This window comes from Caretta caretta, chromosome 1, assembly GCF_965140235.1.
Source record: "Caretta caretta isolate rCarCar2 chromosome 1, rCarCar1.hap1, whole genome shotgun sequence".
Taxonomy (NCBI): domain Eukaryota; kingdom Metazoa; phylum Chordata; order Testudines; family Cheloniidae; genus Caretta; species Caretta caretta.
This window is the reverse complement of record NC_134206.1, coordinates 266,848,633-266,873,193: the sequence shown is the minus strand read 5'-3', so window position 1 is coordinate 266,873,193 and position 24,561 is coordinate 266,848,633. Positions and strand designations below refer to the sequence as shown.

The 24,561-nt window shown below is 42.3% G+C and overlaps 1 protein-coding gene across 9 annotated transcripts in view; it reads left to right on the top strand.

Moving 5' to 3' along the window:
- Window positions 1-24,561, top strand: part of ANO4 (anoctamin 4) — a 292,125-nt gene that overhangs the window by 204,820 nt on the left and 62,744 nt on the right. For 8 of the 9 annotated variants that reach the window (XM_048835454.2, XM_048835448.2, XM_048835452.2 and 5 more), the window contains 6 exons: window positions 6,876-6,982; window positions 9,009-9,064; window positions 10,641-10,762; window positions 19,940-20,074; window positions 21,031-21,127; window positions 21,692-21,752. In XM_048835454.2, coding sequence (XP_048691411.1) covers window positions 6,876-6,982; window positions 9,009-9,064; window positions 10,641-10,762; window positions 19,940-20,074; window positions 21,031-21,127; window positions 21,692-21,752 — 578 coding nt within the window. The remainder of the gene's footprint in view (window positions 1-6,875; window positions 6,983-9,008; window positions 9,065-10,640; window positions 10,763-19,939; window positions 20,075-21,030; window positions 21,128-21,691; window positions 21,753-24,561) is intronic. The other variant, XM_048835453.2, reaches the window with a different exon arrangement.

Here is a 24,561-nt window from a genome sequence, read left to right as displayed (position 1 = left end):
TAACAAATACAAGAGCAATATGTTTCAGCTGTATGACATTTTCCAAAATGGGCTTTAATTAAGGACTGGTGTCTTTCCTCATCTGGGTAGTCTCATTAACCTTAGCTGGAGTCTGCATATGAGCAAGGACTACACACAGGGTCTGGGTTGTAGGATCAGGCTAATGGATTTAAGTTCTGTGGGCATGGACAGCGGGTATAAGAGCCAAGGGGAGGCTAAGTCTCCCCAAACAGGATGTGGTGCACCTCCCTTTGGAGGGGTGCCAGGCTGCTGCCTTTGGAGCACTGCCGCCAGAAGGGCACCCAAGATATGGCCCCACCACACTCCACTCAAGGCCTCGCTCCCACTCATCCTTTTCCCCCGTGACCCCGCCCATGCTGCTCCTCTTCCCATCCCCCCTCCACTTCTTCCCCAGAAGCCCCCTTCCCACACCTCTCCTGATGGCCCCCCCCCACCCTGCTGGGGGCAGAGAGGCACAAGTGGCAGGCAGGGGAGCCTCAGGGGAGGGGTCCAAGCAGTGCAAGTAGCAGGAGGGGGACCTCAGAGGAGGGGGCCAAGCAGGAGCAGGGCCTGGGGCAGAACTGGGGCAGGGGAGATGGAGCGTGGACAGGGCCTCAGGGGGAGGAGACCAAGCAAGGGCAGGGCCACAGTCTGGAGCAGGGGAGCAGGGCTATGGTCTGGGCGGTGGTGCCCCCCCCCCTACTTCTAGGGAACTTCCAGTGCTTATAACCAGCCTCCCCAAATGTAGGGGTCATGCGCTGCCCATGTCTGTGGGGCAGAGACCTTGGCTCCATGCATGTCTATAAAATGCCTAGCATACTACACACATAATGTTAATTTTTAAATATATATATTTTTATACTATGAATAAGCAAATCAGTTGGGCTAAAATTAGAAGTTTATCCCAAATTTATAACAAACCTACCCTGAAGTTTTAATGAAGATCAAAAAAATTTATTGTTTAATAATCATAGTCAGGACTGCAAGAACAGAATTGCTGAACAAATGCTGTTCTCTAGGCATTTATAATGCATCTGAAGGCAGAAGGGGCTAGAAGTCTCTCAGGAGAGCTTAATCTTATGCCGTTTTCAGTTTAGTGAGGTGCTTATTAAGTTTAATGGATGCTAATTCAGACCAAATCTTGGAACTTTGTGAGGTTTATCCATCATGAATTGAAACATGTAGTATGAGGCGCTTCGGAGAACATCCTGGAAATTCCTTTCAGATTTCAGCTCTAGCTCCATCCCTAAATGTTGTTCATAAAACAATCTTTAAATTTATTCCAAAGATACCAGTTCACCACTCAAATCAACAGAATAGCCACCCAAGAAGACCTATCTTGTACAAAAAATTGGGGACAGGTTCTATGCTGCACCTCACAAGAGGAGCAGCTCAGAAAGCATAATACATGAGAAAGCTGGCAGACCTGGCTTTAAACCACTTTTGTGCTGTCTAAATTCTAGGCTGAGTGGGGTCCGGTGTGATCCCTGGTACAAATTAGAACAGCCCAGGGGGTGCTCTAATTACAGCAGTCTTTACCTGTGTGTCACTGAGGCCGTGTCACAGCTCAAAGCAGTCCAGAATTTTTATAGCATTCAGCTTTATGGAGACTCCTCACTTCTGAGACACACCCTCCATCTCTATGCGTCTGCTGTGGGTTATGTGGGAGAACAACATAGAGCAATAAGACTATGTACTATGTAGGCCTGACACTGTTCCTGCCCTGGGGAAATTTTCTCCTGGATGGTTGTGGAGCCTTTATAGCTCCTATATGCCACTGGAGTAATATATGAGGGAGTGAGAACCTAGTTCTGCTATAGGTTAGTATTCAAAGCAGTGTAGATCCCAACCACCCAAAAGTGAAATCTGGTGTGTGTATTTTTTAAAATGAGTGACACAGGCTCAGAATAAGATAAACGACAGAACATAGTGGAGAAATAAAACTGTAAAAAAAACCCTGAAATTATGGGAGGTTTTCTGTAATCAGAACAGTATCAGTTACAGCTTGACTAAATGGACTGAGTACTTGTGTGGTATAACTCCAGATGTCTTAGCGGAATCGCTGTACCCGAGGGATGACGCCAGCTCCATGTCTTTTCAGAAACTATTTTCAGGAATGTTGGATTATTACAATCAGGAAATAGGGCTATGTAGAGTAAATCACCTTCAAATAGGTGTGAACATGTATGTGTGTGGTGTGTACAGTAGTAGGTAAAAGGAAGCTCTGAAAGATATCTACATTGTAATAAGGGAAGTGCCAGAGACACACAGGCTGCATTTTAAGAGGGTGACACACATGCTATGGAAGAGGGACAGAGAGAGAACCATGGGTTCAACAAAATCACAATGAAGGTTCCTGAATGCCTTAAAAATCGCTTTATTAGAGCTGATACTGTTTTGAAATTATTTTCCCATGCAGAGTTGTTGGGAGCAATTGGCTGAGACCTGTGGTATTTTAGAGAGCCCCCATAATGTTGATTTAGGGTAAATAATGCTCCACATTTTGTTCAATGACTCTGCTAGCATGTCTTTTCCTGCACTTGGTACAGGGACGGACTGGGTCACCTGTTAAATTTGTTCCATTTCTAACCTCTGCAGTTCTAGTCCCTGTGAAATTTAGTATCTTTCCTTGGTGTCACCAACATACACATTCAGATTGATTCAGCCAGTTCTGGAAAAGATGGGATTCTGCTAGACGATCAGCATTTCAGTATGTCGATGGAATTTTCATTTGTTTTTTCCTTCTCCACTCTCAGCAAGATAAATCCATACTCTTAATGCTACAGTTACTAAATTTAAAAATAAATGCAAGTAGCTAAAGCAAGGCAGCCTTTGGAGCAAATAGTTGTTCAGCTCCTTTGCATATTCCACCAACATTCAGTTCTGTATCTTTTATACATCTTAGGCTGTGTCTACACTGAGCACCTTACAATGGCGCAGCCGTGCCCCTACAGCCATTCTAAGGCACGCAGTGTAACCGCCCTTTGTCACCAGGAGTGACACTCCAGTGACTGAACCACTAAAAACCACCCCCAGTGAGGCGTGATAGCTGCAGTGGCAGGAAAGCGTCTCCCACTGATGAAGCGCTATCCACACCGGCGCTTTTTGGTCGTTAAAACTTTTGTCATTCGTGGGGGTGGGGGTTTCACACCCCGAGTGACAAAAGTTTTAACAACAGAAGTGCAGTGTGGACATAGCCTTGATTTTGGACGGTCATAATAATATGACATAGAAATGGTTATAGAGAGAGCAGCTTTCAGTGTGCTTGCGCAGCCATTTAGGAACAATCTACAGTTGTATCACTACGTACAGTCATAATCATAGATGTGCAAAATAATTTCACACCTGCAAGGAAAATGGACAAACCTTTTTGCTGTCTTATCTGGGAAATGGGTAGAATGAACCCAGAGAAGGAATGTAAGCTTCTCAATGCAGGAGCTCAAGGTTAAGTTCAAGTGCAACTTCCTGTGTGAGTTGGTCTCAAAAGTGATTGCCATGGTGACTAGTATTCACTGCTACCCAGAAAGGGAGGCCTTGGAGAGGGAAGTCAGGCAGACATCAAATGGAAAAAATGAAAAAAAAAATTGCTGAAATATTTTTTAAAAACCCACCAATCTGCTTTACACATGTCTTTGAGTTGATGTCTATTATAGAACATGACAAATTAGCTGTGGCACGATGCCAGAGTTTAGGATACTGCAGTGAGAAGCAGAACAATTCTGCTGACTCATGTTGGTTTATGCTAGAAACCAGATGTGGGGGGGCTTATTCGCTCCAATCCAGGCTGTAAAGGGTTTGTGTGCCCCTTTGAAGAGGGGCAGAGAGAACTTGCACCTGAGGCCAGAAAGGAGAAACCTCAAAACAAGCCAAGCTTGGGTTGAGACTGAAGCTTTATGATCATTTAACAAGGCAAATCCCAGGAAGTGGTAAACTTGGACAATAAGGACTTGTCTTCACTGCTCACTGGCTTTGTATTACAGCACTAAAACCAGCAGTGTAGAACTTGGGCTGAAATGCCACCTCCCTGCCAGCTCCTGCCTGAGGCTGAAGGTCTCCACAGCTGTTTTTAGCTCTGTAGTGCAAGCCCAAGTTGGTGGACCAAGGCTCTGAGACTCGCTGCTGCCGTTTTTAATACGCAGTGTAGACCTAGCCACTCAGGCTAGGCTAACTTGAGAGGAGTTACCTTGAGTGTAAATAATGCTGTAGCGAAGACATGTCCTTAGCAGTTCAGGTGCAAAACCTGTGTGTGGATATGTGCGCACTTGTGATGTGGAGAGAGCAGTGTGAGAACATTCCCTATTCACAAATCTTATTATGTTGCAGCAAATAGAAGGGACATTTGTATTGGTTGTTGAATTTCAAAAGATTTGGTGTTTCCATTGGATAAACATCCCAAAATGTAGATGTTTATCCAAACCCCTTGGATATAGAGCTCTTACACAAGCTTTCTCATGTGAGAAACTCAGGACTCTGTTTTTGTTTGGGCCAGAAGTACTTTGAGGACAGCTTTTTTCATGGCATTCTAACATTTCTGCCTCTGGTCCCAAGCAGAACCTGGAAGTAAAAAGGGCAAGTAAATAAAAATGAAATATAATGGAGGAAAAGTTAAGCAAACTTTTTTTGAACTTCAGAAAAGCTTTGATTGTGGAAAAAAGATCAGGGAGAGTGTCTGTAGTCCCTGATAATTTTCTCCCATCCCTATAAAGTAGTATTGTAGTGTGTGGGAGAGACAGGAAAAACACAAAGTTTGCCCAGGATACAGAAGAGGGGAAAAGGCATCAGTCCATTAAAGGAAGAGTTAAAAAATATCAAAACCTGCCATGTTAGCTCTGTAAAAGGCAAGAAGGGCAGCCAGTAGTAAGCCAGACCTAAAGAAGCACCACAGAGACAAATCTCACATTAGTGAGATTGGTGGCTGAGGAAAAGTTAATAGCATTCCAGCACTGAAAAAGCAAACTGGTTTCCCGCCTCATCAATGATTGAGAAGTGAAATAAGTCAGAAACACCACACCTGAGGGCTGGACTCATGCGAATTCTACTCCTAGTAGGAACACCAAGGAGGCAGAAAAGACAGAAGATTTTAAAAGCCACTAGGGCTGTTCATGCTATGAGAGCATTAAGTGGGAGCTGATGAAGATCCTGGGTGAAATGCTGGCCTGGTTGAAGGCAGTGTGAGTTTAGGAATTGCCTTCAATGGGACCAGGATTTCATCATTTGTGTATTGTTAAAATAGTTGAAAGTAAAGTGGGGTTTTTTTAAATGTGGCAGCAAGCATCACAAAGGGAAATAACCTAAACTCAGGCCCAGGAAACTTCTATAAGCAGGGGTAATAGAGAGGTACGGGCTGGTGTACCACTCTTATGTATTATAATATTTTGTTTAATGTCTCTAGTTTTTGGATTTTTCTGTGTGTCTTGGAAGCAGGACACCAGAACCCTCTGGAGCAAATTGTATGTGGTGAGGAAGACCTAAAATACAGTAGGAACTTTTTGGCAGGAGAGAGCCAGGACATGGGTATTTCACACAGCCCTGCACAACAGGGAGCTATTTCCCTGACTGCTTTTCCCATATGAATGTGGAGGGCGAAATGACCATGTTGGGTCTGTGGCTAGTGGATCCTCTCTGAAAACGGTATATTTGTTTGGTCAAAACCCTGTGGGGGAAAAACATTGAGCCCCAACTCCTCTACGCTGCAGCAGGGGCTCTGACCTGGCTACATGCTGGATCTACTATTCTGGTTATTTCTGTTCCTTTAGAGTTGTTTCTGACCCCTGCTCTGAGTCCACTCTGCATTCCTGTGAGCTGATCTCTCTAGGAAATCTGTATGATTGTACCTGCTCATTCACTCATCAACTCATTCACTTTCCCACTGCCTCACTAGCCGACGTGGGGGGAAGCCTGTTGAAAAATGAGTCTTTCCATTGACTTCAGTGGGCTTTTGATCCAGTTCTAAGGGCCAGATTTTGAAAGGTAGGCAGGTGCCTAGTGTGTGGAAATCCCACTAGGCCCCTATGTGCATCTTTAGGAGCCTAAATATATATATTTTTAAGTATTTAGCCCGAAGACCCTATTTTCCTCAAGAGAACACAGAGACCCTGTGAGTTAGTGTCCAAATTCACTTCCTCTTGGTGATAAGTTTAGCTGGTACCTCAGAGCCCAATAGCACAACATACACTATGCTGCCTACAGTTTTTTAGTGAGCTTGGTAATTGTTAAAATATCAAATTCCCCCCAATATGTGTGTGAAATGTTGTTAAGAAATATATACGTTATATAATATGCCAACCAATCTAGTAAACATAATGCAATTTGCAGTTAATCCTTCACTTAGTTTTCTTGATTTATTATAAATTTACCCATGCTGTTGCATTTGAAACTGAATTTCATGTAATTTCATGGTTAGCTCCTGAAAGTTAATTTTCTAACCCATTTTAGCTTACAGTATCAAACTGTCATATATGATGTTTTCACTTTATAATGTACAATATTTATAATGTATTATTTCATTTTCAATATTCATGTGGTTAATCTGATCTGTGTGTTTTAAATCTCATTTCTTTGCAAAATGTGTGCATGTATTATGCAGTGTTTAAACATTTTTTTTAATGTAATGCTTATGAAAGTGAATGACTAAGTAGCAAGACCGTCTGCAAACGTCTCCTGTTTAGTCCTGGCTTTCAACACTCCTGAGGAGCAGAGGTTTCCTATTGTGCTAAATTGAATCACAGTGTCAAGTTCCTTTATTGTGTATTCCCTGTACTTCGCTCATACACCGTAGATTCTTGATGTGCTATAAAAATTAATGGAACTTAACCTTTATTTTAAATATTATACCACTTATTCAGGGGCCAATCTTGTTTGTGTTTTTTATTTAGCTTCATCATACACAACAAAGACACTTTCTTCAACAATGCTACAAGAAGTAGAATAGTACACCATATTTTACAGAGAGTGAAATATGAAGAAGGAAAAAACAAAATTGGTAAGTGCTCAACAAGGTGCCTTTTAATTTGGTGTAAAAATCAATAAAGCCTGGACATGCTCCTTATAGGTCAGCTTTGGTTTTTTACATCTCCTCACTGGGTACATAGCTCACACATTTCCAAGGTGGTCACTTTTTCTTGGTATGCCCAGTCATTTTGAAGACAAGGCAATGGAATGCTGGGCTGCTTTTCCATGAAAGGATATGGCTGACACCTCAGAAGACTATTTCCCTGTGCAGTAGGAAAGGCTGATATAAGGTAAACAAGAGACACACAAAGTATTGACTGATGACACTAAATAGACGTATTGTCCCATTGCAAAAGGAGAACTTGCAACTCTCCTTGGGTCAAAGTGTGGAGGTGCTTGGAGGGATGGGGAACTTATGCAGCCCTGAGTTTCAGACTCCAGCAATCCTGCATGAATCCCTGTTTCCCTCTCTTCACTCATGGAGGTCATGGAGGTTACTACAGCTCCCTGATTCCTTTCCATGGAGGGACAGGGAGACCAAGATTGAGTTCTCCACAAATTTCCTCTGCAAAAAATGGTGTCTTGACACAGGTGTGGGTTGGCTAGAGAGCTGTGTCTTCCTCCTCCTCCTCTTCTCTGTTTGCCATGCAGAAGAATGTTCTTCATTCTAGTGGGCCTTTGCACTGCTCCTGGCTGAGAGCTCCATGTCCGAATTGTCAGCTGGAGGAGCCTGGCTGCGGTAGCAAAACCCATTTAGTTTCCCCAGCTGACAACAAGCCAGGGAGGAACCTTTTTCCCCATGCTCCCAGAATTAGGGAAGCACCACACATGCTCAATGCGTCCCTGATGTCATCCTCAGCAGCATGACTGGGGTCAGATTCCACCCCTGAGCAATGGGAAGAGTCAGGGGGCTGCATATTCCACATGCAGATAGCGCCTGGGCTGCTGTGTTCTCCTACTTGCCTCAGGATCCAAGTATCCATCCATCCATCCATGTGGCTCCCACCACTGTAGTATCAGAGTGTCTTCTGCATAGACTTCTGGACTGTAGGAGCCTAGCCAGGCTAAATAGCTCTGGTGGGCTTCACACAGTAGACACACCAAGAACCAAGATGTGGCCCATAGCAGACACTAATACTACCAGCAAAAATGATATTTATGATAAATTAATGCTTTTCATTGGACTATTCTTATAAGATTTCCTCAACTGATTAAGAATAGAATATGGAGTCTTTTGCCTCTAGCTCACTGATTTGAATATCCCCAAGTGAATACTGCACTGTCCAATAGCTGTTCAGTGGCCTTTGAGTAAATTTCCAAGTAAACAGTCATCTTCAGCACAGCTGGCACTAAGTACTTCTCTTGTGTTGTTAGTCTTGGCTGAGGGGCCAAAGCCTTAATGGACAGGGAGAATGAGCTATCCTTTGCCCCCCTACTAGTGGTCCCTTTGGGTCAGAGTTCAGGTATGTTGTTGGGCCTCACACTGCTACTACCTGTCTTGTGGCTGATCTGTCAGTAGATAGCTTCAGTCTCCAGGCCATCAATCCAACAGCTCTCAGAGCAATAAGTTAAACATGTAATAATGTTATTTTCATATGGAGATTAAGGCTTTTGGCTGTTTTGTTACACTACGATACAAAAATTCAAAGGTTTTGTCTGAAATTTGCAGAATGCCAAGAAATGTGGCATCTCGCCTAAATGAAGTTTCCAAATAGATCCCCACACAGACTTTAATATATGATTATTAGACCAAAATGTTTGGGGTAAAAGTCAACCTCTATTGACTTCACTGTGGCCCCCAAAGCTTTAAATTCAAAGCATAGTGAATTGTAGATTGTGAATAATATGATCAAGTACAGTAGAAAGTATCTGAATGTTGTATTCATCCTTCCCTTGTGTCCACCATAGTATGACAAACCTATGAAAGAAGTATTTTGTTACTTGTATCTTTCACTGAACTTCATTTACCAGTCTCATCATGAAAATGTGCTTTGCCCTCCTCATTTTACAGTTATTCAAACCCTGCTTGTAATTAAATTAATATTTTTGACTTTTAGGTCTGAATCGATTGCTTACTAATGGCTCCTATGAAGCTGCATTTCCTCTTCATGAGGTACTTTTCTAACATTTCTTGTTGGCTTTTAATTCAAGTTTAATACCAATGTCATCGGGCCTGAGTCTCCTCTTACTCTGGTTTTACACTATTGTATCCCCACTGGCTTCAGTGAAAAGTTACTCCTTATTTACACAGATGGTGTGAGCATTTTCTGTGCTTTCTTTCATTTAATTCAGCTCATTAGAAAATGTTGATGGCTTTTCCTGAAAATTCTTGTGCTTCAGACTCACACACTGTCCCCCATTGGTGGCCATGAATAATGTTATAGTAACAATCATGTATTACAAAAATTCTCAAACATTTTCATGGTGTGGAACACATCCAAATACAGAGTGTGTCTGGGGGCACCACCTCCCTCCCGTTTACAATCACACAGATCATTCCTACTCCTTCACTTGCAATCAGAGCTCCCACTAGCAATCCCTGTGGCAACTACCACAATTTTTTGCATGGAAAAACAATGTTAGGGATGTATTTAATGTGCATTTAACTCCTTTTAATGCTGTTTAGCAGCTAGAAACAAAGAGGAGCCAGTATCATGTCACCAGCTGGCTCGTCACAGTCTAACAAGCAACATTACTGGTTTTATGAATCACACTTTGACAGTTACTCATATATTGTATATTGAAGTCCAAAACTCTTTATCTGAAAGCTTGAAATCTTCTCCTTTTAAGCTAATAAAATCAATTAAAACAGAATTATGCAAAACATCATCTGTTGTATATTGGTTCTTACACTGCCCACATCACCGTGGCATCTGAGCACCTTTCAGTTGTGCATGAATCCTTTACTTTCTTCCGTATTTTTACACCCCTTGCTATCCCCACAACCTCCTCACTTGGAATAATTCCAGCATCAGTATCATGTTAAACACATATCTCTCAAAGTGAGCAGCCTCCTTCAGAGCTGCAATTAGTACCACTTTGAGGATGGTTATTTCACACCACTAATTGATTATGCATTACAACACAGGTTTGAGGTAAGTGTGGCTTACCTTGTTGCGTTAATGGCAGAATACAGGTAATAGAACTCAGGATTCCCGATTCCCAGTCTTAGGGTATGTTTACACAACAACTGGAAGTCAGATTGCAGCTTAGGTAGGCATACCCATGCTAACTTTAATCTATGCCCACCTGAACTGCAATCACACTTCTCATTTCAGTATAAACATCTAATCACTAGACACACTGCATCTGCTGAGCATGCATCTCCCTTAAATGAAGATTTCATGGAGGGACCCATTTGTTCTTAACCTTTTGCATACTGCAATGCTCTTTTCTACATCAGGCCTGCCCTGGGAACCCCCTCCCATTTACCAATATGGAAGGACAGGGTGGTCATGACCACCTGACATCTGTTTGCAACCCGTGATCTGAACAATGCCAGTTACCAAATACAGGTCTAAGAAAAATCAACCTTTAAGACAAACAAATTCAACCAAGCCGATGCTAAATTTGTCTTTTTGTTTTCATGCAAGTATTTTGTATAAACTGTTCCATTAAAACACACCTCTAGTTCCAGAGATTTCTTGGCAACTATTATTCTTTGCTCAATATTTAAATCTGTATTTTAGGGAAGCTACCGAAGTAAAAATTCCATAAGAACCCATGGAGCAGAAAATCACAGACATCTGCTTTATGAGTGCTGGGCGTCATGGGGCGTGTGGTATAAATACCAGCCCTTGGATCTCGTACGGTAAAAGTTTTTATTTACTTTTAAAATGTTGCACTGTGTACTGGGATACAGAGTGGGATAAGATGGTAGGAAAGTCTAAACATGAAACATGAAGGGCTCAGTTAATTCCTCTGACAAATGAGCCTAAATTCTCACAGTATAAAAGTGTGGGGGCCATGGCCTCCCCAGCCCCCCAGGTCTGGTGTCCCTGGGCCCCGAGGGTGTGGGGAGCCTGAATGTTCTTTGTGCTCAGGGCCCCAATAAATCTTAATCGACCTCTGGCTACAAGGATCTATACATAAAATCTGTATTTAAAAGGTAGCAGCATCATTGAATATACTGATATGTTGGCAATTTGGGTGGGCCATTAAGAGCCTGCAATTGATAGAGTTAATTAGTTTTTCTTTTTTAAAGTACTGTAGTACTGTAACTGATAGGAGTCTTTTGCTTTGATTGTTTTTTTAATTGTTCTGAAATAGAAGGATTTGTAAAAGATTCCCAGGAAGCACTAGGAGTTATTCTTTAAGGCTCCATAAAGCTCATTTTTCTGCAACTTCATAAAATGGGAATTTGCTTTTTCTAGAGAAAAAAATACTCACAGAGGAATACAGTCATAGGGGTTTGCTTGAGTCATGTAGTTTTTTTAAAATGTGCTAGAAACCAAAGTGAAGCACGGTAATATATTTTTAGTTAGTACATCAACTGTTTAGATGTTATCATTTCTTTTTGAGCCCATTGGCCAAGTCTACACTAAGGAAATTTACAAAATAAATTATACTATTGATTCGGTGGTGAACCAGTAATTGCATTGAAGTAGTTTTGAGTTTGTTTTTTAAATTTCCCTAGTATAAGAGATTACATTAGTTTCGCAGTGTAGATTGTTTCTCTCTTTTTTGAAATATTTCTGGTAATTGTGTTTGAAGTAACCTGCAGACAGGGCTGTTGTTCTTTGGTAATAGTTTATATTTGTGATTGTGTCATGGAACAATCATCATCAGAAGGCATCATTAATTGGGAGTGTCACATCTGAGCTGTGAAGTTCAGATCCTGATCCAAGTTTCCCTAAAGTCTGAGGGAATTTGGATCCAGTGTTCTTTTTCGGTGTTTGTGTGTGCAAAATGGCTCATCGGGCATTTAAATGGCCATTTATGTACGGAAGTGTGGTAACTGGGTAAGCACACAATTGCACTTGGACCTTGGCACAGACTTCCTTTAGAAATCTAAGCATAGCATTTAAGGGCACTAACTCATTCAGTTTCTCTTCCCAGTCAGTGTCATCCAAAGATTATTCTGAAAGAAATGTCATCAGAGCAGTTTACACAACGAGTGTACAGGTGATTCAATGTACAGGGCTACATGAGCAGGAGGAGAACTAGTGACGGGTATGAGGCTTCCTGAGTATTCACAGGTGACTGAGTAAAGGAGACCTCAAACCCAGACTGACATTTTAAGTTACTGCCATATATCCTATTAGCTGTTGGCTTACAACAAACCCATTGCTGATTGTAGTGCAGGCACAGAAGGAAGGGTGGCAGGAAAGGAGTGGGCACCCTTTTCTGTCTCCCCTCTCAGCTGCTAAAACACTCCCATACACCCTTCCCTAACCCACACCAAAACATCCCTCCGTACCACCTCTCCTTCCTCACGTGCCACGTGCCCTGGTTTTCCACCTTGAACAGTTGACCACATTAGCAAAAACTGCTGTTCACCTCAGTTCTAACTGCGTGAACCTGTGTACCCAAAACAAAAGGGTTTATACTAGTTCTGCCATGAGTACTCGTTTCATAGCTTTCCCCAGCCACGGGTACTGTAGAAAACCTATGGAAAGCCCATGCCCAGAGGAAGTGGGAATTGAGGGTTAACTGTTACGTTCCTAATGGGCCAGCTTTCCAGTGCCCACCATTCCCAACCAATATTTGTGTTGTCAGACTCTTTAGAGAGGCCAAGGACTGAGTGAGCTATGGATAGTGAGTAACCTTCTCATTCATAGATATGATACTCTCAAGTCAGGTTAAAGACACATTGCCAGGGTGATAAGAGAAGCTGTTGCTTTTATGCTTGTTTTTTCTTGCCATTAAATGTAGTCTTAAATCTCCAGTGTGCTCAGTCTGGTACCTTCCATGGCCATTAACTTTACTTTAATCACACCAGTTAGCCAGTATGGAGATCTTAGTCACTAGAAATAAACTCGGAAACAGCATTTGAGGGGCATCACACAATTCGGTGTTCATTCCGCCTGGAAGCACCAGGGAGCATGAGAAGTACCGATCCTGCACAATTGCAAATGCGTTGTTGTTAATCAACAGCTGTGAAGGGGTCAGCTTACTCACATTGCTGCCTAAATTTAATTTCCATACTGTTGTTACAAGAATCATTCAAAATCATGAGAACTGAAAGTGATTAAAGGGGGACAATCTCTCTCTCTCTCTTCCCTTCCCTCAGTTCATTCACTTTGACCTTGCTCTGTTGAAGTGAATGAAAGCAGTCCCCATCGACTTCAGTGGGCTTTGGATCAGTCTCTCTGTGCACTTGCCAACGCTTTGTGCATAGTCTTTTTTTTCCCCTCTGCTAGACAGCCATAGCTGCATTAAGTTTGTTTATGTGGTATAATAAGTCCTGTGTAGGATTTTGTACTGAACTGTCAAAGGATGAATGAATGAATGAATTAAATAAATTTTCTTGGCTCAGATCCAAATCTGTCTCTCTTCTAACTTCCTGAGTGCCTTCTAGGTATCCTGATCCCAAGCAATCATATAATTAAGCTTGATAAACTTAGAGAACCCCAATAATAAATTGTATACTGCTAAAGCCAGACTTTGCTTATTCTTTTACAAGGCATTATCATTCTAAACACTAACAGGCTACAAAATCTGTGTGTTGTTGCTAAATATCTAGGGTGAAATCTTGGCCCCACTGAAAGTCCGTTGTGGTTCTGCCACTGACTTCAGTCAGGCTCAGTTTCACCTCTACATACAGGGGTCTTGGAAAGCTGATTTTCCTACTGGGATAAAGTTACGGTTGTGGCATGTTGTCTGTAGTGTTGTGGTTGTGCTAATAGTGATGTGTGGGTCTCTGGATAGAAGCAAGAGTATTGGCTATTTGATGACTTCACTTTTCATTTCCTTGCTTTTGAGGTTTTGCGTTAGGGAATGTTTTCAGTAGAGTGACCTTATCAGATACACAGAATGTTTGTTAGTATAATTACTAATGATCTGGAAAATGAGGTGAAACATGAGATGGCAAAATTTGCAGAAGATACAATGTTATTAGGGTGAATCAAAACAAGAGAAGGCTGAATAACTTTAGAGGGACCCACCAAAGCTACGTGAATGAGCAGCATGATGGTAGAGGAAAGTCAGTGTTGACAAATGCCTGGTAATGCACATTGAAAGGAATAATTTCAACTACCCATATACATTACTGAGTGCTAAATATACTGTAAGCGCTCAGATAAAAGACAACACTTTGGGCAGCTCAATGAAAATCTCTGGTCAACATATAGTGACAGTCAAAAATAGGAAACAATGCATAGCTAAGCTCATGCTTGGTGCAGCTGATGGGAAGAGAAAGGTAAATGTGGCTCTAAGCCACCTTTGTCTCCTGGGACTGACTAGAGTCCAAACCAGCCCCCAGTGTAAAGTAGAACAGACACAGAGCTGCTCTAACTGCTGCCAGCTGTAATGGTCCCCTAGGGATCATTCTGTTGGCCTGGGATAAATAGAGTACATTTCCATAGCGCTCATCACAATAGTATGTAAGCAGAGATTTAGCTGATATATTTGTAGAATGAAAATACTGAACTACTGATCATTGCATATGAAATATGGGCCTGATTCCAGTCTTACTCTCAATGCAGTACATGGAGTTGTCACAGTGTAAAACGTGAGTGTGACAAGAAAGATGCCACTTCTCGGTATGTAAATCAGTATATAGCAAAGCAATGGCAGTAAAGAGTGCTCTTTAAAAGATAAGTGTTCACAAGTGGCCTCAGTTATCTCCTTCCTACATTGCAGAAGTTTAGATTGTCAGTGGCAGCACCTATTCTTTTTGCCATTTAATGCACAAATTAAAACTGAGATCAGCCTTGGTATTAGAAGAAGCTGTTGACTTGATCTCTGGATCATAAGAGGAGCACTGCATTTTGCAACCAGCAGACACAAAGGGTTCAAATAGGGAAAAAAGTTGTTTGTCAGGAACGGTTTTCAGTTAAGGGGGCAGAAAGAGAGACCATCCGTGCTGGAGTGTGAAAAGCACCATAACACAAGAACGAGGAGGACTTGTGGCACTTTAGAGACTAACAAATTTATTTAAGCATAAGCTTTCATGGGCTAAAGCCCACTTCATCAGATGCATGCCTTGGAAAATACAGTAGGAATATATATATATATATATATATACAGAGAACATGAAAAAATGGGGGTTGTCATACCAACTCTAATGAGAGTAATTGATTAAGGTAGGCTATTATCAGCAGGAGAAATCTCATCTACGGGGGTCAGAGTTGCTGGGTGAGCTATGCCTTAAACCTCTTTTTGTCCCTCTCAAGTGCACCCTTCCGGTGAAACAGGCCTGGCTTCCTACACCTCACTCTGGGTGAAACCCCCATGCAGTTTAATCACTCTCAGCCTGGATCTCTGGGCTGCAACTACCCCACCCCCCTGTTTACCAACCATGTTAACACAACAGGCTCAACTGCATTTGGCACCTGTCATCCCTTTTTCTCAGGGAACCAGTGACTAATTAATGTGGCTCAAAAGCAGCTTCTTCACAACAAAGTTAGGACTTAATTGCAATAGGAAACACAGAATTTAGAAAAAGAGGTTATTGCAACAAAGAATCTTATATGCATATTTCCTACCTAACCTTTATCTATCCATAGCTCAGGTAGGTCCAGCATATTCCCATCTCTGGGTTGGGAATGACAGCCTCCTTGCTGCACTCCTTGTGGCACTCTGTCGCCGTGTGTCTCAGTCAGTTTGGGGTGCCAGATTCAGTCTGCTGACAACTCACTCAGCCCTCTCCTCTTTCCTGAGGCCAGCATCTTTAAGGTTTAGGAGCCCCTTTGATCCTTGGTTTTGGTCTGGGAAGAATACACCACAGCAGACTAGCTGGAGGCAGGCAGGGGATATCCCTAATGAATAGCTTCCCGATTGTTCCCCAAGGAGTCTTATCTTTGTCATGGTTTCATTTTCTGTTGGTTTCTCCCTTAACAGTCTCCTGTGACTTAACTCCTGGCAGTCAAGCAGATTAATATCGAACACCTAACCTGAGGAACATAAAAATACTATACGTAACTCCCTCATTTGCCATAGAAAACTGTCTTTAATACTTTGCTCCACTACTTTGAATTATATACATCGGTGAAAATAGGTGCTGATGCAAATAATCTCATAAAATGTAAATTATCTTTCTCAGTGGAGCAGACAGATTGTCAGCCAAAAAATTAGGCCACAGGGTTCACTCATGCAGCTAACTCATGCATCTGAAACTGATGTCAGTGTGTCTTTGTACAGCGAGACTTGCTACCCTTGTCAGAATTGACCATATTACTGTCATGTTTCTGTCTCTTTAGCCAGAAGAATTGTGAGCTCTGTTGAATGACAGAGGAATAAAAGCAATATGACAACATTGGCCTTTGGTACAGTGAAGCTGAGTTTGAATGATGATGATCAGTGTAGATCAGTCTTCACATTGCTTTAAAAATACAAAATATAATCTTAATTCAGACAGATGGATTGCTCAAGATGGAAACTCTTTGACATGCATTTTAAAATTGATGATTTCATTTATTCCAGGCCAAATGTTGCTCACTCTTTCTCTCTCCTCCACTGCCTCTCACCCGAGAAACAACATGCATGTTTTCTTCCTTAGTGTAAAAGACTGACCAAGAATGGTTTCAGGTAGTCTAAAGGCAACAACATTGGTTCGTTTCACTCTTTGACCCTGGCAGTCAGTTGCCTCAATAGGAGCATAACAAGTTGTGCTGATGTAAAATACATTTAAACTGACCTGACACCCCGCTGTGATTTGACCCTAAAGTTTCTGAAGCACAGGAGGATTATATTTCCTCATTCCTTAAAATGAAGCTGGAGAATGATCTTTTAAAGTATTCATGATTATTATTATGTATTGATTTATAAAGCATCGGACTTCATGGTCAAGGTGCGGTACGCTTTCAATCCATGTTGGAATTGTAAAATAAATTCTCTAGAGACTGGTAAGCGAAGTTCCAAACAGAAATATGAAAGCAAGGTAGAAGAATGCTCTCTGATTCATCAATTCTTCTTCGGGAGATTACACATATGCATTCCACTCTTGGTGTCAGTGCACCAGCACATGGCCATTGGGAACTTGTTCCCTCAGAGGTACTCATTGGCCGGTCCCCTGCTGCCGTGCATCACTGTGTGCAGGTATAAAGGGCAGAGCTGCACCTAGTCCTCCTCAATTCCTTCTTACCACCCGTTGTGGTCGTTGGAGCTCTGTACTATAGCAGACTCTGTGTGTGTGTGTAATTAGTCTATTTGTCAGTGTTAGGACAATAACTTTTAAATGCATGATATAAAAAAAAATTCAGACTTGTTGTTTTCCCCGTTATTGTTTATTCCATTCACAGTACCAAGGTATGTCCCAGTCACTGGATTTCAAGCCATGTGCCTTTTGCTCCAAACCTGTGCCAGTGAGTGACCTGCCCAATAGCTGCCTGAAGTGCTTAGGGGAAGCACACGTGAAGGACCGGTGACAGATTTGCAGGGAGTTCAAACCTAGGACAAAGAAGGATAGGGAGGCTAGGCTGAAATTCCTGTGATGGAGGCGGCGCTCAGGCCACCATCGGAGCCAACCCAGTATGACTCGGTGCGGAGTGCTGCAGCTTCAGTGAGCAGTGCCAGTGTTGTCTTCCCTGCACGTCGCCCCTCAGTACCATCCAAGGGGAAACCTGTTATGATGGCATCGCTCCATCCATCACCAGGCTCTCAGCACAGGTCCCTGGCACTGACTAGTCAGAGGAGGGGAATCCTCATTGTCAGACTTGGAGGTGGGATCTTACATATCACAACCCCACAGCAGCACCCGCTGGTCTCTGCACAGATCCTATCTTCCCATCTATCACCACGACCCTTCAATGGGACCTGCCTCAAGAATGTGGCTGGGACAACGGCACTCTGCCTCATATCGATGGCCATTCTGGAGTCCTTCGGCATTTCCCACAGCTTCCAGATCTTCCCCACACAGTGCCATACTCAGTGCCCTCACCTATCAGGGCTGAGTCCACTCACCGAGTGGCTCTGTCCCCAGAGTCTAGCACCAGGCTTGCAACAGGGTCAGTGTGTTCCTGTTACCTTTGGGGAATTTGCTGGTATCGAGGTGTTCTGGTACCATCCTTCCGGAATATGCTTGCATAAGTGCTCTGTGCCTAGCACTTCTCAGTGTAAAAAAATATGTGTTTTTGCAATATCAGCCCTGTGCTTGCCAAATTCTGTGAGCAGGGCCTGCCTCTTGCGCACAACCTGACTTTGCTTCATATCAGCAAAGTTTTGCTTTGGTTCAGGCCTCATAGCAGGCCTCTGATACAAGCCTTATGTCTCAGGCTCTCTTCCTACTACACCAGACACTTCCATAAATCCTCCCAGTTGTTCATAGCAGGGGTAGAAGAGTAAGAGGTCAGTCCCCCCCACCCCAAGAATTTATTCCTGGATTGCATTTTGCATACTCTTGAGCTATAAGTTGGCTAATGTCTAGGGTTGCTAGGCATCGGCTTTCAACCAGAATGCCTGGTCGAAAAGGGACCCTGGTGGCTCCCTGCCTGCCCTAGCTCTGCATGGCTCCCGGAAGCAGCCGCCAGGTCCCTGCAGCCCCTAGATTCATGGGTGACCAGGGAGGCTCCACACTCTGCCCCTGCACTGAGGACTGGCTCCGCATCTCCCATTGGCTGGGAACTGTGACCAATGGAAGCTGCAGGGGTGGCACCAGTAGGTGCAAGGAGCCTCCCTGGCCGCCCATTCATCTAGGAGCTGCAGGACCCTGGCAGCCACTTCCTGGGACCCACGATAAGTGCTGCCAGGACCTCAAACCCCCACCCACACCCAAACTCCTGCCCCAGCCCGATGAAAGTGAGTGAGGGTGGGGGAAGCGAGCGATGGAGGGACGGGGGATGGAGCGAGTGATGGCGGGGCCTTGGGGAAGGGACTGGGCACGGGTGCTCAGTTTTGTGCGATTAGAAAGTTGGCAACTCTACTAATGTCGCTCCATCCAACAGTATCACAGCTTATTCAACTCGGTCACAATTGGCCTCTGTGGCCTTTCTGGCAAGTGGCAATCTTGTTCTTGGTCCACATACTTGCTTCCTGCTATGCTGTGGCTCAAGACTCCAGAGATGATGCTAGAGTGGGATGAGTTGTTCTTCAGTCTTTCTTGAAATAGATTCCAATCCTGCCTCCTATGGCTTGTGAGTTATCAAGAGAGGAATGCACATGTGGAATCATTCAGTGACGAAAAAACAGTTACTAATCTGTTCTGTAACTGATGTCTTTGAGCACATGCCCATTCTACGACCTGCCCACCTGCCACTCCTCATCAGAGTTATGGCAAAAAGGAATTGAGGGGGGCTAGGGTTGGCTCTGCCCCTTCCTTATACCTGAACACAGTGGCATGCAGCAGCAGGGGGAGTTCGAGCTGCCCAACAGCTACCACTGAAGGGGAAAGTTTCCTGCAGCCATGCACTGGGCACACCAATACCAAGAATGGAATGGACATGTGCAACACTTCTTGAAGAACAACAGTTGTGGAACAGGCTAGTGACTGTTTTTCTTGGAAATGCTCTGGGGCTGATTCTCCTTTCCCTTGCACCAATTTTACACCAGTGTAACTACATCCCTTTCAACAGAGTTACTCCGGAAACACTCCTGTATAACTGAGAGCAGCACCTGGCCTTTTGTTTCCTGGACATACAGAACCAATTACCACATTTTCAAAAAAGTTCAACATCCAGCACTTCCGCCCTCGATGGGAATTGTTGACTGTGCAGCATTTTTGAAGAATAGGCAGGCGCCTAAGTATGGATTTAGGCTCCTGTTTTAGAAAATCTTAGCCCCAATTTCTCCCCTCAAATATGACTTAAATCTTCCTTTTCTGTTAGCAAACAATGCTAAATAAAACCTACAGAAGCTGGCAGGTAACTTTGCTCTGTTGTGTTTTAAACAGACGGTATTTTGGTGAGAAAATTGGCTTGTACTTTTCCTGGTTAGGCTGGTACACAGGAATGCTCTTCCCAGCTGCCTTCATTGGATTGTTTGTCTTTTTGTATGGAGTCACAACACTGAACCACTGCCAAGTCAGGTAAAGTGAGCACTTTTATTAGTGACGTTACCTGTATTTGTACACATTTGGGGTTGTTGTGTACAATTTGGTTCTGTTTTATTTCTTCTTTTAAAATTCACCATATGGTATCAAGTCTATAACACCCTATGTGTTTACATTGTTTTTAAGATTGTGCCCAGCTTTCACAAGGTAGTGGAGAACGTGCATCAAGTCTCCCTTGTGTTGTGCTCTGGCACATAGGCTGGATATCATCTGGTCCCCTGAGTGCATGGACTATGTAAAGCTAGGGGTGCTGCCCAAGCTAGCTTCTCACAGCGATGGGGAGATGGTGGAGCCATGGCTTTCTGACTGGCTGGCAGAGGGGAGAGGAAATGTCACACCCCAAGGAGAGTGTGCTTCCAAAGCTCCAGACGGCACTCTTCTGGCATTGTGCCACCTGGAGCTCCTCTGGGGGTGTTGCACCTCTACACTGCTTTCCACCCTGAGGCAGTGCCTGAAAGAGTCCTTTGAAATTAATGAAATTCCCTTTAATCTGTACTCACCATATTCCTATCTCCTTCTGTTAGAGACCTCTCTTGGCTCAGGGACAATTTAGAAATGGTAAAAGTGCTAATAACTCATCCTGTCAGCCACTGCAGGACTATTCTCTACGTGTTTTCTAGTCCTTTTTGATTTTGCTCTTTTTTTAAAAAAAACAAAAGGACATGCCATCTAAAGATTTCAAAGTGCCTGTGTTTTCTTGAGAAAGGCATGATTCATTTATGAAGTTGAGAAGACCTACACAATCATAGTGTATGTATCTCAAAGTGTTGAAGACAGCAAGAACATACTGACATCATTAACAGAAAGCACTAGAAATGTATGATAAGAGAAATTTAATTCACCTTCTGTGATTTCAGAGAAATATGTTGGTCCATTTTAAGAATGATAGTTGTGTATGAAAGTATCAACCATTATCTTCTCTCTTTTTCCAGTAAAGAAGTCTGCCAAGCTACAGATATTATAATGTGTCCAATATGTGATAAATACTGTCCCTTCATGAGGTTGTCAGACAGCTGTGTTTATGCCAAGGTACATTTAAACTATCCAAATAGAAAATGTTTATTCTTTCTCAGTATTTTGTGAATATCTTCAATAAACTTGGTTAAATAAAAAAAAGTTCCAAGTGACGGATCAAATTCATTTAACTTCACTTCAATGAACCCACTTTTACTATGATTGAATTTGGTCTTTAGAACTTATTTACACGTATATGCAATTGCACTTGATATATTCAGCAGTCACAAAAATTATGTCCTAGCACTTGGAACAGCACTTATGAACCATCTTTTGTGCATAGCTTCTCAAAACAAATTACCTTAGGCTGAAAGGATGAACTACACCAGAAGTTATAAATCTATACAAGAATAACTGTTCAGCTGATACGGGCCTTGACCCCGAGAGGTGCTGAGCACCTGTAACTCCCATGCTGAGCACTATTCAGGGTAAGGCCTTCAGAGAGGATGTTGGTCTTCAGGACAGTCAGTCTAGTGGCTCTCCTAAGCACCACCCAGTTTAATCTTTTAACAAAACAGAATAAATTGTAAATAGAACTTTCAAATGATGAACTCATCAGGTTATTGGTCTCATTCACAGGTAACTCACCTTTTTGACAATGGAGCTACTGTCTTTTTTGCTGTTTTCATGGCAGTGTGGGGTAAGTCTTTCTTTGGATTCGTGTAATGTTTAGTACATTTTCCTTTAAATGTATGGGGTGAGATAGGACCCTTTAAACTCCAGCATGCCTAGTTTCAGATGCTGAAATGCAGAGTGTTGGCTTGACTCTTCCCAATCAAGTCTTTTCTGGTTCAGTGAAAATGTGGAAGGAAAGGGTAAAGAATTTATATTTTTAATGTTCAGTTTCTGGACATTTTAATTTTAAAAATAGGTCAAATAAGCAGTATCCAGGTGGACATTTATATCCTGGTTGAAAAACTAGAGATTTAAAATATGTTGCTATTGAGTCAAGTTCAGGAGTCTTTATTCAGTCATTCCTCAGGCCTTGTCTTTTCTGGGGAAAGGCATCATGTTATATCCAAGCATAAGTGCTGGAACAAGGAATGTGCGAGGTGCTGCAGCACCCCTTGACTTGAAGTGGTTTCCATTATATACTGGGTTTACAGTTTGGTTCAATGGCTCTCAGCACCCCCACTATAAAAAAAATTGTTCCAGCACCCCTGTATCCAAGAAAAATTCTGAGAGATATGGGATGCTTTCCTGAAGTATATGTATGATCCTATTAAATGCATGGGCCACCCCTCGCTAGGCATGTAGATAGGTGGCTAGCCCCTCCCATTTCTTGTACTGCCATGGCTATGCTTTATTTTTAGTGCACTAGATCTATCAGAGCTAGAGTGGGTATGTCTCCTCAAACTGGGAATTACATCCCTAGCTTGAATTGTAAACATACCCTCAGAGACATGGAATTTTTCTGGGGAGGATATTCTCACCCAGGCTTACCAAATCTCAGAAATGGACAAATACTTTATCCTATCAAGCATCTGGGCTTGATTTTCAGAGGTGCAGAACATCTGCAGTTCCCACTGACTTCAGTTGGAATAGTGAGTACTTAGCACTTGTGAAAGCCAAGCCCTACATTTTCAAGTTTTCTATTTTAGAGGAAAAGACCTAAATGTCATCCCTTATGCCAAAAGATGTATTGTGCTTAGTGGAAACATTAGTACAGACTCTAGGCAGGAATGTCACTAATTTTATTTTGCCTACACTAGTTCTTGCTAAAGATACAATAGCTGTTGGCTAAGGACCAAGTTATGAGAAACCTCCATCCTCTACTACACACACACATACACGTTCACGGTTTGTACAGACTTGTCATAAAAATTGATGTTTGTCAAAAATTAAGTAACAAACAAGTTCTTGTAAGGTCAGGTAACATTATAGCAGGTGCTTATTTAAATGAAATTTGACATAGAGGGGGAGAATATTACAATGATTTTGTTGTTCAGCTTTGTTTGAAGCTCAACACCAAAATTGTGTCATTCTTCAACCGGCGCTGTTATCCAGAGGCAGTCATTATGAATCCTTCACCAGAGAAGCAACTGAATGACTTTAATTTATATGCCTACCTCTTCCTTTCTCCACAGTTTTTTTTCAGGAGGCTAAGAGACACTAGAAAAATTCTAATTATAGTTCCTTCTTGACTACAGGGAAGCTTGTGTTCTCTGATAAAGGAATTAACACTGGAACAGTTGCTGAAATGCAAAGTTTAAAAAACAGAAACTAGTGGAAGTATTTAGTATTCTTATTAGCGATAAGAAATGCCAATATACTCCTCGGAACAAAAAACATTCTCCTTCTTCTGCTGTCAAAGGGGGCAGAATCTGATGAGGTTCTTTAATATAAATCCAGGAGAAAGTAGTGTATTCAGGAAGGTTAGAAGAAATCAGAGTATTCATCAATGCTCTGAAATAAAGTAGGGTAAGAAAAGAGAGATGAACAATAGGTAATTAACCACTAGAGGAAGCCAGCCTTGGAACTATAAAAGGTCACAAGTTAGACTGAAAGTGCTCAAGGAAGGCCTGTCTAGGAGAGTGTTTTGTAGAAGGTTGCTGTTAGGTTGAATCTCAAGACAGATTGAAAGGAGGGCAAACAGTAGTGTAGCAGAACTATACTAAAGTATGTCTGTAAGTTCTGAACTTCAGAGCTTTCCAATAATTTTGTTTGAGCATATGGGATAAATGTACATTTTGAAATATCCTAACAGAAGTATGGCAAGTATGATGAAATAATGTTATATGCCGTGTTGTCATAGCTGTGTTGGTTCCACGATATGAGAGAGACAAGGTGGGTGAGGTGATATCTTTTATTGGATCAACTTCTGTTGGTGAGAGAGACAAGCTATTGACCTCACACAGAGCTCTTCTGCAGGTCTGTGGAAGCTCTGTGTAACCTTGTCTCACCAACAGAAATTGGTCCAATAAAAGATATTACCTCACCCACCTTGTCTCTCTAGAATGATGTTATACTGTCTTGTTCAGAAATGAATGCTGAATACATGACAAAGGATATTAGAGATGATCTGACTAGAAAGGAAGCAGGGGGATTTCACAATTTGGTACTTTTAGAAGCTCTCAGTATTACAGAAATGCAGTAAGATTAGCTATCAACAACATATGATATAATAGTCAATGGTGGAAAGAAGGGCTACTGACCTCAGTAGAAAAAGAGTGTAATACAATAAAAGAAAATAGAATATTGGAGATCATAGTAGTGAATACTGTATAAATGAAAAATAGTACCAGAAAGAAACTTCAAGAGCCATAGGCAGAGATAGGTTTCAGAGTAGCAGCCGTGTTAGTCTGTATTCGCAAAAAGAAAAGGAGTACTTGTGGCACCTTAGAGACTAACCTTAGAGACTAACTTACAGAGCTGAGCTGTAGCTCATGAAAGCTTATGCTCAAATAAATTGGTTAGTCTCTAAGGTGCCACAAGTACTCCTTTTCTTA